This window comes from Camarhynchus parvulus, chromosome 2 (assembly GCF_901933205.1).
Source record: "Camarhynchus parvulus chromosome 2, STF_HiC, whole genome shotgun sequence".
In the NCBI taxonomy this organism is placed as follows: domain Eukaryota; kingdom Metazoa; phylum Chordata; class Aves; order Passeriformes; family Thraupidae; genus Camarhynchus; species Camarhynchus parvulus.
The window spans coordinates 114,096,065-114,114,962 of NC_044572.1; the positions used below are offsets into that span (position 1 = coordinate 114,096,065).

The following is an 18,898-nucleotide window of genomic DNA, read 5'->3' on the forward strand; positions in this document are numbered from 1 at the left end:
TTGCAGCAGAAAAGGACAGGGATGTTAGAGAGAACTAAATTATATTAACCCTGAAACTATTGTTCTTATGGACATGCCACCACTGAAAATAAAATGTGTGGGCATACTACTACCCATGGTAACTTTAATGGAATTAGACTAGGAAGACCTAAAGAGGCTTATGGAAATATGGAGTTTAGGCAATAGGCTAAATGTAGCCAGAACCACTGGTGAGTATATGGTAGATATTTATTTATTTATCTCCATATTGGCATTTGAGCTGGCTAGTTTAAAACTGGTTTGTGTGGCTTTGGATGAGTGCATAAACCCCAATGTTAAGATGTTAAAACAACAAACAGTCTAGAGCGGCATTTGGTTCAGCCAATATAATTTATTTTAACACAGTTAGCACTTTCTAAAAATAAGTATCTTACAAAGAATACAATACAAGTTTTGAGGTTTCACTTGAACGTGAATATTTCTGTAGGTTTTTTTCAAGTCTTCTTCCAGTTTTTCATAAAACCATAAATGTAATTCCCCAGGAAACTCTCCCCTCCCCACTGTGAATCTACCTTTATACAACAAAAACTTTATTCACCTGTGAGGAGGCCCAGCCCCCTATCCAACATTTCAATTATAGAAAAGATTATATTTTAACTGTAGTACAATTTTGAAATTATTATGAATTAGCTCATGAAATTCTACCTGTGGGAAAGTATTTGCTGACAGAAAAAAAACCTGGCTGCTGGACACATGCAATGGAAAATCTTAACTTGCCTTTCAAAATGGTTGGTAAAAAGGGAGACATTTGCATCAAAAGAGAGCATAAAACCCACTGCATGCTGGTACCACACTGGTGCGCATTTTTCATTAGAATGGTGAATTAGCATCTTCACATAGATTTCCCCCCAAGATTTGAAGCATTTCATTTGCATATATACATAAAATGTATATAAAGCATATGTTATACAGTGTATTTAGTACTGTTAGTATATACAGTGTATTTATGTACTACTAGCACATAGTGTATATGCATAATATAAAACATGTACTCATAAGCATTTCAGCCTGTACCTGAAATCAATGTCATTGGAGGGCTGCAAAATACCAAGTCCTGCACGGGATTGATCTAGAGAGGGACACTTCACATTACTGTCCACAAGCTCTATCTCAAAATACGAAAAAATCAGGGCCAAAAACTGTTTAATCTCATGGACAGCAAACAGCCTGCCCGGGCACTTTGCTATGCCTGTCCCAAAAGGCATGTAGTAATGCTTCAGCTTCCGGCCGTTCCGGTAGAAGTCGGTCTTCTCCTCTCCCTTCTCGTTCAGAAAGCGATCGTATTTGAATGTCTGCAATTAAACACACAAAAGGGTTCCTTGGTATTTGGATACCTCCAAAAGCCAGATAAAGCTGCTAAGAGACAAAATGCAGGCTGGGAAAGGGATGTCTCCAGCAATAAGCATCGTACAGTACCACCGGCCCCCATGGTGCTGTTTTAGAAAGAGTAGCCTCTGAGAAGTTCTGTTGTGTGGGACAGGATCCCAGGTTCTTTGCTCGTAACTCCCCTTTTCTTTCCTGACCTCTAAAAATGAGGATTGTAACCTGCATTCTTGTTCATGCAGCAGAAGGAGAACTGGAAGAATTCTAATTCTGTGCCTTTGGGAAACTATTTTCCTTATCCTTCTTCGAAGACCTTCATCATGGTGATTTTCCCTCACTGAGGAAGGCAGTAAGTAGAAGGCTGTCTGGGGCTGGTAGTACAGCTTTTGATTACACTAAAACATGTTTTGAAGATAGTGTTTTCACTGCCTTTATTTATTTTTTTGTTTCCTGTTATCACATCTTCAGGTGTAAGAAGAGACTGTCTGGGGTACAACAGAGAACCAGTCATGGGGCACCTCAATGAGTGCTTTATCCAAAGGCCTGTTAACTTCTGCCAGAGCACCAAGTTTAATGCAGTTTGCAAAAAATGCTTACCAAGGGATCAGCATAGATTTCTGGATCGAAATGCAGCAGCTGAGGATAAAGAGCTACAACATCATCTTTGCGAATGTTGTAAAAGTCGTTCTCCAAGTGCAAAGTGAAATCCTCCTTGGCCACTCGGAAAGTCATGGATGCACTGGAGAGCCTCATCGCCTCCTTGATGATGCTGTCTGTTGGGAGAGGACAAGGAATGATTGCCATGGAAACAGTGTATTCACATACTGGGGGCAGGTCATGGATATTGAGCTATTTCAGAGCCATTATCAAACCCTGAGTTTAATTAGAAGAAATGTTTTAATATTAACTTTCTAAATGGCTAAGAAAGCATCCTTCTAATTTCTTTATAGCATTTCTATCCCTTCTGCAGATACCACAGAGAGCCTAATCTGCTTTCCCCACAAAGAATGCTTAGAATGGATGAAACAGAATGTTCAAAAGTGAGATATATTTTCACTCTGATATAAAGACCAAACTAGTGAAAACTGAAAACATAACAAGAAAAAGAAACAGTGCAGTGAGCAGAATTTTCTGAAGCTTTAAGAGGTCCTGTATAGAAACCCATACTCAGAAAAAAAGTAATATGTGAAGTTTTTGTTTCAATATTAGCTGACTTTTTTTTTAAGTAGCAGTAGTTAAAAAGCAGCATTATAAAAACTCTCTGTAAGTTCTGAAAAATTATAATTTGAAAAATATTGAGAGGAAATAGAAGTAATGGTATTAGAAAACATTGCTTCACATGATAAGAATAGGGATTTAAGTTTTGGCAACACCTTTTTATTTGATTTAAAGACATAATCAAACAAAATATTCTTCAGAATTATCTGTGTGTCTATGTTATGTAGCAGTGTAGGGTTATTGAGACATGCCATTACCCATGAAAAAACCTTGTTCATGTGAATGTTGATAGTCTCATCACCTGGGACATTGGGAAGCCTGGTTGTGTTGGCTACTGCTAAGGAATATATAGTTTCCTCTTCTACTGTTTCTTTGCTAATTCCATAGGAATTCTATAGCAAGCATTTATATGGTAATAAACAGAAGACAATGGAAATTGTAGTGTGATTTCTGCATTAAAAAATCCTGCATAAAATAGTCATACCTAGTATTGGCATATTATCCAGCTGTTTCCGGTTCAAGGAAATATGTTTGCCATCTAAGCTGATACTCTCTTCTGCACTTTCCAAAACACTTTGCACTTCTTTGGTAGCTGCTTTCGTTGCTTCTGGACTCCTAAGATCAAAAGAGCAAAGGTATAACATAAATTTAAAAATTCTTTAAGAAGTGGTTTTGCTATTAACTTTCTTTCTGACCAAAATTTATTTTGTTGACCAACAAGTACAACCTTCTAAAATAAAAATGTTGCAGCAAAATGCTGCAGTTACATTTTTTCATGTCTTGGCAAAGGTATGATAACTTCAAAGGAAAAAAAAAGAAAAATAAAGGAATCCCAAGTATTTGATTTTGTCTGCAATGACAAGTGGGACAGAACTGATGTGTGTAATTCAGGTAACAAACAGTACCGGCACTAAAAAGCAATGCCAAAAGTAAGAAAAAAACAGCCAGTTGTAGATTAGGAAATAGCCCCACTGCAGGTAGAAAGTTTAGGAACAGATATATAGATCAGTTTTATAACACCATTTATTCTGGCTGATGTGACAATATTGTGTCTAGCTGAAAAGAATCTTCCTAATACTAAGAGCCCACATAGTACCCTTCATCGTCTAGCCTTTCTTTCAGACATGGAATATATGAGCTTTGGTGAAATATGTAGACAAAATAAAAGAGGGTGCAATTGTGTCTTGATGAAGGCACAATCAGGGTGTTAAAAGACTCCAAGTCCAGAAAATCTAAAGCAAATGCATTCTTGGAGCAAAAAAGTACTAAATAACCTCAAAAATTAGCATTGGAAGTAGATATGATAACTAAAAGTGCTAGGAATTTAGACAAATAGTTCAGAATTAGTTATGCTGAAGCAGATAATCCAGAAAGGCCTACTCTAAAATGGACATTTGATAGCATTATCTGAGCCGTGCACTTGTCTCACAAGTAGCAAGCTCAGCAGGTGCAATCTACAGTAGAGCTTCAGTGGGATCTATCAACACATAAATTATTTTCTATTAAATATCTGTGAAAACAATAATGAAGTTAAACCTCATTTTGCCTGCTCTAGTGAGATGGTCTAAAAATGTCTAGTTATATATGTAGCCTTTAATACAATTAATGTTTTGAGTGCAACTAGCACTTTTAATGTCATATCATACAGATTTACTCCAAAGCTTTCTTGACAAAGTGTAGCATTGCCCTGGAGTGCTGTTTCTTAACAAAAAAAATAGCTTCTAAAGAATTGCTCTGTGCTACCACCACTTGTTCTCAGATGGGTGAAGGGCTTTTCTGTGGAAGTCCTGAACAGCACAGCACTTCTGTTGCAAACAGTAAGTTTTTTATCACTGATGAGGTATCAAGGAGTGGATTGGCCTGTACTAATGTATTGGTTTCTGAAAGACAAATATTTTGCTTGTTTGGGAGCAAGAAGCATTGGGACTTACTTAAGAAGATAGAACAAGGTCCAAAATGTGGCAGGAATGGTGTTTGCTTGAGAGGCCCAGAGCACTGCCACGTGAGTCTTGGCTTTCTCCATGTCATCGAAGGTTGACAGGGTGTCGTTCAGGAACATGCGCAGGGTGACAAGCTCAGAGAGGTTGTCCCTTTTCAGGAGGTTCTTGTGCAGGAGTGCCTCTCCCAGCTTCTCACGTGCACTGTGGGCACTCTTGAACAGGTGGATAGGTAGCCCTGCCACGAGGGCTGGGAAAATCTTATCGAATTCCTTGAAGTTTTCAAGGGCATTTAGGATATGAGCTCTCTCAGTTTCCTGCTTTGATGATAGGTTTTTGTCATTATTTGAATTAAATTCTTTACCAAAAAGTGTTAAAAAGCCAGACTCAAACATCACTTGACAACAGAAGGTATAAAGTCCTTCTGTCACCCAGGTATTAGACTGAAGCTTAGGTGCTCTTGACTGCAGCATGACATACTGGAGGTTTTCCATCATTGCTTCAATGAGGGCATCTAGGGCATTGCCTTGAAGGGTTCTAATGAAAGTCTGATGAAAATTTTCAGTGGTGTTTCCCTCCGCTGGGTCAATGCTACCATGCCCAAAAGCCTGTCACAAAATAAATTGTATGCATGATAAGTAAGGCCTGTCATTACCTGGATGATAAAGTCTAACAGAAACAAAAGCCAAAGCATAACTTCATAGCTTACTAGAGGGAAGGATAACAATGTAACAAAATAATGTACAGTCTTAGAATAATGTATAGTCTTAGAACAATCCAAATCACTGCAAATTTCTTTTCCATTTAGGAAGAGGAAAGAAAAGACCTCAATATTTTAAACCAGTTAAAGTGCAGAAATGTGAAACCAATCCACAACTATCCAAAGGCATAGTTATGTTTACAGGGATTAACTGGGTATGCCAGCAGATACTTTTCATGTTAGATATTAAAACCAGGAATACCTTGGCAGAAGTAGCAAAATGGAACTTTTTCCAGTCCAAGTGTTTTCCCTGGCGCATCAATGCATGGTATGAAAAAGGGTCAGTGAGGAAATGAATGTATTTCCCTGCTACATGGCAAGTGAAGATGTGGCCGTGCTTCTTCTGCTTTTCTTTGAGGAATGCAAGGGGGTTGGCACCAAACTTCAAGGCACAGCCCAGGTATGGAAGGAACCCATTTTCAAGTGGTGGCTCACCTTGTCGCCTGCAAAACACAAACAAAGGCTCCATTTAAAATTATGTATAAAGATGTCTTCTCCAGAACTATCAGGTATGTAAAATACTGATGTTAGGCTATGTGTAATGTGAAAAAAAAAAAAGAAAAAAATCCCAAATAAGTAGTTTATTTACAAGTAATTTTTCTCCCCTTTAAGAGCTAAGCTTTGTAAGAAAGAACAACTTTAACTATTAATAGACATAATAATACACATAATAAACCAGTTGGATTATGTAATATTTCTTTTCCTGGGATCAGATGTATATTTTTCACATGTCCACATGCAAAATTATTGCCATTAGCTAAAACACAGTTATGACATTGTCAAATTAATAAATAATCCATCACGCTGATATTATCTCATACATTTTTGGACAATTTTATCCACAATTTAATTTGAATACCAAGCAAAGAAACTTTTTAGCATAGAAATGTTGTTATTATTGGCATATCCCATTAATAGACCAGATCTTTCTAAAAATATGGGAATTTTGCTGTGATCCTCAGTAAGCATAAGAGCTAGTGTTTCAGACAATGTGTCATCAAGCACATGCTGTAAATTAAGCTAAGATACTTAAAGTGAAGCCTGTGTTTAAATTATTTTCTTTTTTAAGTAGAAACAGCTTTCCTGCATAAGGACATTATGACTGCTGAAATAACTTTCATATAATACTTCAGCTTTTGCAGTGAATTAAGTTAATTATTTTCACCTTTTTTTTAAATTAAACTTTTAAAAATTAAACTAGAAAATGACTGTGGAAATTAAAAAATAAAAGAGTTAAGCAAATTACTCGCTCCTTATATAAATGTGTCAGTAGGATAAATGCTTTTAAGGAATATACCTCATACATAAATATTACCTGTATTAAATGTTGTTACTAGATATAATATAAAAATCTTTGTAAGTAGATATTAAACAATAATTACATATAAGTAGGTATTCTCTGTGATTACAATATGGGTGAAATTACAGCCCAGAAATCTAGGAAATCAGGACATACATATTCATATTTTAATTACCTTACTGATGCATAAATGTATATCTACAGCTACCCCTAGGCATCAATACACTATTATTGCAGAGTTCATACACAAAAATTTGATTGGAGCATAAATCTCTCAAAAGACCAAACTATAGCATTGTCTGTGCTGTCCTGCATATGTCTGACTACAGTTCTCTTAGTGATGCACACAGGATATCTGACATAAATAAAGGCCACGCACACTGAAATGCTTTTACAGAAAGAGTCCTTACCTTCTCCTCCTCCCTAGAAGAAACCAAGACACACAACAAAGTATTATTGCCATTCCCCAGATCCAGGATGCTAGGAACATTTCTGGCGATGCCCAAAAGCTTCCAAGTGGAAAATGGGTAACTACCAGGATGGCAGGAGAGGTGGCTGAGAATGAAAGAGAAGACACGTCACAATTTATATACAGTGGATACACTACTGTATCTAATGGCACTGAGTCAACCCAGCAAGCTATTGATTAACCATTTCTGGAGAGAGCTTGTTCCCTCTCTGCTCTGTCACCTTTCTGCAGAAAGCTTCGCCAGATTGATGCAGACAGTTGCAGATCTGGCCTTGAGCTAATGTCACGTAGCAGAAGCAGTTCCAAAGTAACCAAAGAGCTGTAATAGTTGATAATTTGAAGGTTAGCCAGGTGTATTTTGATGAATCCTGCAGATTTACCAATTGCAGTTTATAGTTCAAGTTTAGCAATATATGAAATGGCTACTGACCGGTGTCCAGGAGATTCAGACTGTGCTAGCTGGTGGCTGCAGCCCGTGCTGCCCTTCAGCTGCCAGCCTGTTCCCCCTCCCTTCTCCTTGTGGGCTGCCCTGGCTCTGGAGTGCCACTGCAAGAGGGAGCGGCGGAGTTCAGCAGCTGGGCAAAGGCATGGCTGCGGAGGTGGACTTACTTCCTCTAACAACATTTGTCTGGAAGAAGGGGTAAAAATGGTCTTTCACAGACTCATAGTGTGAATCAAAGAAGAAAAGGAAAGTAGATCTAGACAACCGCACTGGTTTCGAGTTGTTTTTTTTTTCATTGTTCTTGGACCACCTTTTATTTTCCCACTAAATATTTTCTCCTTTCTGTTGTTGACTTATGAGAATTCAAAATTTGGCTTGCTCCTAGACCTGGCATCAAGCCATCAATGAGGCAGCTCAGGCATAGTGATGTTCCATTAGTCATCCAAGGCCTAATATGTTTCTAGGAGAGAAACCGAAGGGTTTTTCAGACTCACTTTTGTACCAGTTTTTGTTGGTGTCCCTACAGCTTTGTGATAAAACAGTAAAGATTTGGACATCTTGCTGTTGCAATTGAACACTACACTGAAGGCATTGACACTCAAATCTGGCAGGTGGAAATATTGTTCTGGCTTCAAACCAGGGCAGGCAGTGAGGCATGGGGTAACTGTGCACATGTCATTACATTTGAGTCAATTTTTAAATTACTATACTGAAGAAATTAACCTTGTTTGCAGCATCAAGGTTTGCCCTCACTTAATCTAAAAATCACTTCTTTTGCATGTCAGCTCCTCTATCCCATTTTCATTTAAGCACAGGTTTTAATTTATTTTCCCACAAAAAGTTCTTTTTCATCAGCTGAATTTAGCTTGATATTATATAATTGTTTATAAAAACCTTGCTTTCCCACTTCTCGTCTGTTTGCATTATTGAAAAAATCAGTTCTGGGCGTCATCTTTGATTCCATCCTGTGACTTCTTCATCCTAAAAAATAATAATAACTTTATTATATTGGTGTCTGATTCTTTTTGGATGTGTGGTTGAAACAACACTGAAAAAGTCAGAAGTTACTGTCAGTTTTGTGTCCAACACCCAGGAATAACATTTAACCCACAACAGTTGCCTGTGTCCCCTCATCATATCTTGTATTGCACTAGGTAGAGCTGCCATCAGTTGCCTCTTCCCTCTGTGCTTTGGGTTGTTGTGCTGCAAAGTGATGATAACATCATTTATAAATGGCGTCCTGCTGCCAGCAAACAGCATCAGTAACTTCTCTAAAGCTGCCCACCTTCTTTCACTTTCTGTTTTGTACATATATAACAGCTCTAAAAGTATAACCAGGTGTAGGTAGAGCACAGGAGCTGCTTGGCAACTTACCTGAAATAATTGCTTTTTCTCTCAGGAAAGTCTTAAGTAGGCCAATCTACAGTCCCAAAGCCAGCCTGTATTACAACAGGCTGCAGGCTGTGGCTTATGTCCTTGTGATAAAGGCAAGCAGGAGTCTTGTCTGCCACAGATACTCCACCAAATTTAGCAGATGATAAGTGTGAATCTCCTTCCATTTATATTAGTGGGCATTAGGCTTTCCTGATTTTTCAGCAGCACCAGTGGAGTGCCCTGATGTTCTGGGTGTGGTATTTTGGTGTTCTTCAGACAAATACACTATTTCCCACAGACAAAGTTCAGGCAGTTGCCACCAGTCTGTACAGCAGGGATTAAAGGCACCATATGGTTCTACTGATTGACAGAGAGTACATTTTCTGTAACCCTTTGTGTGCTGTGTATGAGCTTGGCTGTCTTGCCCCAGCCCAAGGGGATGACCCACAAGAGTTATGGGTGCAGTCAGAAAAAATATACTGACCTGGCTCGGTGAAGAAAACTCCTTGTGTAAATGGTAAGAAGAATATTAATGTGAAAAACTGTCACCACTTGGGCTCAAGACTCAACTCAGGCCAGTGACAGCATCAGGAATAAAGCACTGCATATGTTTGAATGTATAAGCCTTTGTCACAGCAGGTTTAAGCATGGATGTTCATCAAGAACTCAGCAATGTATCAAATAATAGTTAGAAAATGCAAAACCTTTTAAGAACTGTAATAGGACCTTTTGGTCAAGCTCTAATGAACACTGAGCTAGAACCAGTTCAGAAAGAGCAGCTCAAGAGCACGTGGATGCAGGCAAGAGAGCACACTGACATTTCACCCAGTACCGCGCATTTAGCAGCCCAGCCTGGCTGCCCACATGGGCTCCAAGGGCAGCTGTATCTGCACAAGGTCTGCTTGTGTCTTCAGGGCCAGGAACTGTGGTGAGACTGCTGCATGGTTAGATTGCACCACTTTCCCCCAAAGGGCACCAAGACACTTTTCACCCAGATACACCCACTGGCTGTGGGCAGAGGCTGCCAGGAGCGCTCTTATCTATCACTGTTGCTCCAGCCAGTGAAGTTGAGCTGTGGGCTCCATGGAGCCAATACCCTTTCCATAAAACAACTCACTTCTGTGGTGATTCCTGAAGCCTAAGAGAAGCCTTTAGGCTTGTTTCCTCCTGTTGCTCAAAAACTGCTCACTATCTAAACCTGAACTTCATCTCATATGCTGTAGCTACATGGCTTTCATTAGTCACCATCCATACATGGTATTTAAATTAATAGAAAATAATAGATAGACCAAGCTGAGGGGAATAATGTTTTTCCAGGGTTACTAATGGCTTCATAACCTTGGAGCACTGATATGCAGTGCTGGACTTAGGAGAGGCTGCTGATTACATTTGGCAATAAATAGTAGATTTCCACACAGATTTCCACACAGCCAACTCTATAACTTGTTTATTCATGGGAAGTAAATAAGAGATACACTCTACAAAGAAAGGATTGGCTTTTTTTTTTTTTCATGCACGTGTTGTGAGAACTGGTTTATTTTCTTCCATCAACACACAAAAATCCCTGAAACTACACAAACCAAGCATTTCGCCCAGCAGTGGGAAGGCAGCCCTGCAGTTCATGGAACACAAGCAGACTGACATGCTACAGCCAGAAGATGCAATTGCAGCTATGAAACACATCTGCAGCTGTGAGACTTGTAAAAGAGATCTCAGAAAGGTGGAGCAATACAAAAGGAAAGCTTAAAAAAGAGGTTGCACAGTGAAGCTGCTTGTAGCTCAGAAACTTTGCAGCCAGAAAATAGCTAATAAATAATTATATATCACCACCTACTGGTAAACCTCCTTGTGTGGCACTTGAGTTTTACAGCAGCCACTGAAGTTTATGAGTCATTATTTGTTTCTTGTTTCTATACACCAAAAATGGTATTTCTTTCTTGTGCCTATGTATTTTTCTTTGCATTTACATCACATATCACTTTAATGAAGATATGGAGATATGCTGGGTAAGATCATTGAGGTTTCTGAGGGCCAAGCTGAAAACCTGGCTCTTTTGGGATCACTGAAAATGTTACATAGAACAAGAAATAAGACTTTACTCCTCACCAGCCACAAGAAATATCTATTTTTAGAGAGGAATGATGGCTGTCAGCACACAGGATCCTGTACTGTGGAGACAGTCCAGAAATTGAAGGTCCTTGTGCAGCATAAGTGTTGATTTCACAGAGCCATCATATGTCTGCAAGCTGAAAGGCATCAGCAATGCTCTGGGCACAGGGAAGAGAACACTGGCTGCCGTGTCCCTCACAACAACAGACCTGACACACCATGGCACACCATGGCACAACATTGCCCAGCCTGCCCTCATAAACCAGCTGCTGTTACCAAGTGATCACGCCAGAAATGCAGTATCTTCCCCAGAGAGACTGTAATTCCAGATATAGTTCCAACAGATCCCTAGCTGGATTCACCTTTTCCCTAGTTTTCCTGGGTCAATGGAATAGGTGGAAGTCTTGTATACCTAAATTATAATAGACTATCTAAAAGAATATGAGTGAAATTATACTAAAGACCCTGTAAAGAATAATGCCATAGTTTAATTATTTAATGATCTACACAACCTAAAATAAATTCATGCTATTACAGTATCACTCCACAGCTCTATTTTAGCAACTGTCATGGTTGTTAAGAGGGCAGACTTTGCCTACATTATACTCTGCCTTCTGCAGAATTTGTGAGTCATCTGGCTCCGGTATAATAGCATGTTCCTGTTTCCTTAAAAAAAACATTAAAAATAAAATTTTTAAAAAATCATCATCACCACCATCTTTTTTTTCTTCCTGCTGATTGTATGTCAACTGTAGAGGTACAACTCCTTTGTAATCTGATATCAATGTGATATATTTGACCCTGTGATTTTTTTCATGACAAAGCACTCTGCACAGACAATACCTGGTATTTACATTAGGATAACCCACACTGATGGGCTATAAAACTAGACAGGCTTGGGAACTGGGTTTATTCTCATCCTGTTTCAGAACAATTGCCCTGAGCATTTAAATAATAGCAAGGACAGATATTTCCTCTAAAGACCAAATTAATATTTCCATATTTTTCTCAGAGTATCTTCTGAATGTGCTTATATATCAGATAAACAACTTGATTTACTTGCACCATATCAGTTTATTTTCTCTCTGGGATTTTCTTTGTTTTCTAGGAATGTCAGTTTAAAGTTCGGTAATCTTCCTATCAGACCTGGGATTTACAATGCCATTATCTTCCCTTTAATATCAAGCATTAGAAACTAAATCTCAATCAGAAACACCATCCTTCACTTGAATTTTAATAGAAAAAAAAAGGAAAGGGAACTATTAAACATATGATTACAGTAACAATTGAGAATATTAAGATTTATGAAAGTTACCTTTTTCTAAGTATTGCTGAGGAGAAGCTGTAAAGAGAGCAATTATGAAAGTGGAGACAAAAGAGAACTCATACGGGAACCCAAGCAGGAAAAGGAAATGGCTGTAAAATAAACCACGAGGAGTTATTGCCACTCATCCAGCGCAGCAAACTGCATCTTCTTAAAGCAATTTTTTTCTTTTTTTGAACTCTGGAGTTGAGTTGTATTGTATCATTTCATAACAAAACAGAAGCTTCTACATTATCCTGTTACATCTAAATGTGAAATTGCAGGTGCTCAAAACACTTAACAGGGAGAAATCAAATCTCAGATGTGATTACAAAAATTATGCAGCTCACTGCTACAAAATAATTATTTGAAGAAAGGTAGTTAGGTAGCAAGCCAGGAGAAGATTGCAGCAATCCAATTGTCTGGGTGAACACTACAAGCTGTTCTGGGCTGCTCCAGCAGATGGAGCAGGGAATGCAATGGCACCTTCTGCCTCACTTTGCTTACCTTTGCTTTTCTTCTGCTGATGCTCTTTTTTTCCTTCTTCCTCCTCCTTCCTTCCTTCCTTCCTTCCTTCCTTCCTTCCTTCCTTCCTTCCTTCCTTCCTTCCTTCCTTCCTTCCTTCCTTCCTTCCTTCCTTCCTTCCTTCCTTCCTTCCTCCCTCCCTCCCTCCCTCCCTTGCCCCCTTTTTAAAGATGTGCAGGGCCCTGTAGCTTCCTAGCTGCTCTTTAACTATCAGCCCTCCAGTATGTAAGGGGGGCTTACAAGAAGTATGGAAAGGGACTTTTTGCACAAAAATAGAGTGATCAGACAAGTGGTACGGGTTTTAAAACAAAAGAAGGTAGATTTAGATTAGTTTTGAGGAAGAAAATCTTTACTGTGAAGATGATGAGGCACTGGAACAGGTTGCCCAGAGACATTGTGGACTTCCCATCCCTGGAAGTGTTCAAGACCAGGGTGGATGGGACTCTGAGCCACCCAGTGGAAGGTGTTCCTGCCCATGGCAGAGAGTTGGAACTACATGTTCTTCAAGGTTCACTTTCAATCCAAACCATTCTATGATTATATGATTCACTGCCTGAGTTTGGCATCCATTAAGTGTAGCACTTACTTCATGTCCTGTCCTTCATCACACACAATTCACTCTACATCTGCATTTAGAAGCCACAGAGACTCAGTGACACCTGCACCTATTATGTAAGAAGGGTGGCATCTTAATAACCTCTCTGTTGTTTCCATCTTCTCTATGCAAGTACTGGTATTGCTCTGATCTTGCAGTCTGGATTTTGGTCACTTTGGCAAACCTCACATCAGGTTGCTGTGGGGTTGGCTTCATGCTCCTTTTCTTCCTGAAGTGACCACCTGTGCAAGGACAACATCCATTGCTCCAGTGTGAAAGGAAATCAGAAGGCCCACCACCTTACTGGCAACATGGCATTCTGCCCGGGAGCCAGCTTGGCACCTGTAGTCACAGTGGGGACTTTATATTTCAGCTACGGCCACTACAGGTCTAAGGGAGACAGAGGCTGATAACTGTTGGAAACCAGCAGCAACTTCCCCTTGATGGTGATTTCAGCAGCTATTAGCCCACTTTGGGATTTTAGAAGTCTCCAGAAGTTTGGGGAAAATGGAGAAGCTGGATTAACAGATCAGCTGGAAAGGATCCACAGCCTGAAAATGGTGGGGGTCATCAGCAGAGCTTTCCTTGAACAGTTTTTCTTTGGTTTCAGATTATTTTTACTTTTCTTTTGCATCTACACATGAACACAGGAATCATCCTCTGAGAGCATCCCTGGTGGATTTATGCAAGCCTATTACATAGGTATGGAAAATTTGGCCAAGAATGGTTGTATATAAATATGGTTTTTAACAGAGATCTGAGCTTCACTGGACTGTGAAAAATGCAAAGAAGTAGAAGTGTGGGGCACACAGTTATGCAACTGGGCCACGTCTTACTCTTCCAAGGGAAAGTACACATTCTTCTGCTACTAGATTTACTTAAAGATTTCTTTTTTCTATAGCTATAGCGAGTGCCTTTTTATATTACAGAAGAAATCTGCCAGTCATCATTTCAATTCTTTTCTGTGATACATTCCTCTTCATGATCATATTTCTATGAGCCAAAGTTTTCCTCATTTTCTTTGTTTTTTTTTTTTTTTTGAGAAAGCAACTGTGGCAGTGAATAAAGTCTTCATTGTGCAAAAGAAAGGAAAAATAGGGCATGGTGGTGTCACAGACATAATATGAAACCAACTTCAGAGTGTCAGGCTGTTCGACTGTCCAGATTAGATTAAAAAGATATGAATATGGGTCTAAATAAACTGTCCAAAGCACAGCCCACCAGTTTTACATGTGAATCAGCCTTCTGGCCTAGGAAAACTGAATTGCAACTGAATACAGATTACTAATTTGGAAAATTAATACTAATTTTCACTACCAGAGCTGCTGTAATATTGCATGTGGCCTGTTTATTTCTATATGTTTCTATATTATTTTTTACTTAAATCTACCTCTTACAGCTTTGCTTTGCAGTTGAAAAGGCAAACTACAGGTAGAAAGACAAAACTTGAAAGAGAAAAAGACAAAAAGAATGGGGTAACAGGAAGAAAGAAGCTGATGGAAGAGGGATGAGAGGTAGATGTTGCAGAGAACAGGAAAAAAAAGACAAAACACAAGGTAAAAGATAGAAGCATTTAAACAGCTGGTCAGTTTACAAACGGGGACAATTATTGCTTTTTTAACAAATAGACAAACATTGGTGCTCCAGTAGTTATATAGCTCAAGACTGGTCTCATAAGTTAAACAGGTTTGCTGTGGTCAGAAATGCAGTGGCAGACTGCCAAAAACCACTCCTGAGCTAAGGGAAGCATTTGACTTGCTGAGTCAGCATGGAGACAACTCCCTAGAAAAGTAAGGGCACTGTGCCAACACCAACGCATGCCTTTGGATGAGCCATCTCCTGATTGCTCACAGCAATTCAAGCTCCCATGACAGTCTCCCCCAAAATTTTTGGCTTGGTCCAAAGACTTCCGGTGGTGACAGACATAAAAGCAAAATTCTAATTATAACTGTTCAGCAGTGGTAATTTGTGACTGAGGAATGATCTGGCATGGAGGCCAAGCAGGGGTTAAACTGGCTGGAAGCAGGAATGCCAGAGCCAGAACAGACTCCTTCCAAGGGAGTGAAGTTTCCCTTGGTAATGGGAGAAGAAACAGTCTCAGCTTTGTCTTGTAGCCATCCTGGAATGAGAGTGCTCAGGAAGCCAAGCTCAGGGGCAAACTCTGAACAGCAGAGCTGGGTGAAGGGTGGATCCACAGGCTGAGGTGCCCCATGCACATAATCTTGGATTTGGTGCTGTGTACATAAGGCATCTGTTTGTGATGCATCTTTGCTGATCCCCGTAGAAGCACATATTGTGATGGGGACTCTGCCCAATGCATTGTTCATCAACTTCCTTCATATTTAAGCACAAGAGTGTGTTTAAGTACCTTGAAGGTACCAGAAAAATTCTCCAACAGGTGCCACTAGTGAGCCTTGCTGGAGCAGCTGCTCTTGGCCTCTGCTCTTGTTTGCCTCTTCCAGAGGTTACAGCCCCAACAGCCAGAGCAGAGCAAAAGGACTGTCCCCCTCTGTCCCACAACCCCACCCCAGAGGCAAATGTCTGCTCAAATTTATCCTTGGAGGCATTTTAAGGCAAAGAGCCAGGCTTCCACTGAGGCATCAGACCTCATGATTCCTCATGCTGTACTTGCCACAAGCACTTGTGCCCAGGATAGGTTGGATGGTTGGACCAGAAACCTGGTCTAGTGGAAGGTATTTGTATCTATGGCAGGAGTTTGGAATTATATGATCTTTAAGGTCTCTTCCTACCCAAACTCTTCTGTGATTCTATGATTCTATGAGGGCAGAGGGATCTGCCCTTTTGCCTTGCTTCACCCTTCATCTAGACTATAGAACACCACTTATATTAGACGGCAGCCTTGGCCTGAACTAGACTGTATCTAACATGAAGGTATAAAATGTTAATTCAGAGATCCCAGGAGAAAGGAAAAGACATTGAATCCCTGGAAAAACAGTTAAACACAAAATATTACAGCTACTGTGAAATATACACCTTATTTCCGCTATGTCTACGTAGTCTTTACAGCATGAAAACAAAGAATATAGATTTTTAAACCCTGAACTGTGTATATCAGAGGTAGGAAAAAACTGTTCAGGTTATTTAAGTCCTTTCCAGCAAAATCCCACTTCTGGATAAGGCACAGGAAGAGCACAGTCACTCCTCCCACTTGCCTGCATAGAGTTCAAATCCACCCCTTCCTTGGCTCTCTTTCCTGTCTCCTGTCTCCTAGGACCGGCTCAGGATCATGAAGGAGCTTGTTGTCTGCAGGACCTCTTCTTCATCTGTTGCAAAGGCTACAAGGTGTCTAATGAATGAGGAGGACAGAGGAACATATTGCTCACAACCTAGACTGTCAGGCAGTGGAGTTGGACGCTGCTGTCCGGCAGTGACAAATAACTCCTCTCTCCAGACTCTCCACAAAGCAGTTCTTGTGTTTTGCTCATTTTCTATCTGCCCCACAGAGGCTCTAGGTCTAATCTGCAGAAATGTTGGGCACACACAGTCGTGAGTGAAATCAGGAAGGTGGGGATTTGACAAAATATCTCCTGTATTACCACAAACATGAGACATGAGTTTGTAGAACTAAGATCTCAGAATAATGCATTATGAGTATTTTCAACTTGATTGCCCGAATGCCTTGTATGTACCCCAGCAATTATGATGGAAGATAAATGAGCAACTGTTTGCACAGCACTTGGAGCATTACTTAGTAAGGATGGGGACAACATTAGTATTTCCATCTTTAGAGCGGAGTTTGAATAGTAGACAAGAAATCAGGCATGAAACTGCCAACTGAACAGTGGAAAATAACTCACTGAGTGCCATCCACCCCATGGGTGTTATGCTCTTAAAAGTAATATGAAAGTAATATGTTATAATGCCTTTAAAAGGCAAGATCAAAAAATATGAACAGGGAATGAGGAAAAAAGTGACCTAACAGTATCTAATGCTAAGTACATTACTGGGGCAAAGCTCCTGTAATGTAATCTCTTCTGCATAACAGGGGTTTATGCTGAAAAATCTTATTTCCACATAGAAAGTACAAAAATTCTGTTACATAAAGTCTAGAGATACAGCTCAGTGCAATGCAGCCTCACAGTTAATTAAGCCACTTTGTGGTAAGTTTGTTCTAGAAATACAAACAACATGTTTGGACACTCCTTTCAGCTGGCTTAGAGCAGGACCCGTTAACTCCCTCATAACTACCCCCGGTATGGAACCACCTTAATACAATTATGCTGTTTTCAGTGCTGACAGGGCGCTGTCTTGCACAATTGGTACATGTTTTGAGCAACCACTAATTGTGGAGTGGGTGGAGAGCTTCCTTACAAACAAAAGCACAACCTGTTTTCAGCTTCAAAGGAGAAATGTGAATTTTTCAGTAATAATTATGTATTATTTTGTTGAGATTTTTTCAACAGCTGAGACTGATACCGATCAGTGGGTGGTTTCTATTATTCTTTGAAAGTTGGCACTAGGCCAGCAAAAAACCCACAAACAGTACACTGATGATGGAAAATTATCACACTTGCCCATGGGTATTCTAACTTAAACAAGCAAACTCTAATAACTTGGCTATTTGTTCTACTTCTTTCAAACAATAGATGCACATACCTTAGGAACTAATCTTGAGCAATTTACCTCTGGCTCCTTAGAGCTCCCCAGTCTCAGTGGAATTCTTAGAAAGATATGGCCTGGCCCTTCTTCTGCCTCCCTCCAAACTCCAGGACACAGAAATATCTCCTTTGTCCCAGGTGCTCAGTTCATGTCACAGAATGACTGAGACACATGCTACCTCCTTCCAAAATTTGGTTTCCTTGGGAAACAAACGAGACTAGACCAGCAGATAGTAGAGATATAGTAATGCAGAAAACAGCAAACAACAGCCTAGCTTTCTGGAGAGAAGAAAGGTCTTCGCAATTAGAGGAGCATTCAACATCAAACCAAAAGAAAACATCATCCTTCAGCTGTCAGCACTGGCACCCAGCAGAATTGCACTGGAAAACTCTCAATCACACACCTGCAATTTCCATGCTCCACGAACATTACAGTGCTCTTCATTCTACAGGGTGGGTCCAGGGCTTCACTGCACTGAGCTCATTTCAGGATGAAGAGTGGCACACTTTGTCTGAGCATAGTTTTAAAACTTTCACTGCACTTATGTTAAAATCTCCTTTGGCTACGTAGAAAATTTAGCACTTCTAAAGCAGTAATCATATGTCATTATTAAACTATAACTAGATTCCCTCCCTTCCTCCTGGCCCAGAAAACACGTAATACAGGATTTTTGTGAACTTATACCCTAAACCCAAGATTTCACTTCACATATATTTAATGACCCATAGTTGCATGACTCAGCAGCCAATGGTTCAGGTAGTGGCATGCAGGAAGGTTCCAGGTCTGGCTGATTGTTGGGTATAGAAACAGAAGCCTCCTGAGCAGCCAGAGACTTGCTGTTCCTCTGCATTCAGCACTGCTGTGGCTGCTACTGCAGACCCTTG

General features: G+C 39.9%; 1 protein-coding gene across 1 annotated transcript; it reads right to left on the reverse strand.

The window, feature by feature from the left end:
* Positions 1–998: 998 nt before the first annotated feature.
* Positions 999–7,134, reverse strand: LOC115900875 (cytochrome P450 7A1). Its single transcript, XM_030943041.1, has 6 exons — positions 6,988–7,134; positions 5,480–5,720; positions 4,512–5,125; positions 3,065–3,195; positions 1,960–2,135; positions 999–1,331 (listed from the first exon to the last, which is right to left on the reverse strand). The coding sequence occupies exons 1-6, from the start codon at positions 7,065–7,067 to the stop codon at positions 1,032–1,034; spliced, it is 1,542 nt and encodes a 513-aa protein (XP_030798901.1). The 5' UTR covers positions 7,068–7,134; the 3' UTR covers positions 999–1,031.
* Positions 7,135–18,898: the final 11,764 nt, after the last annotated feature.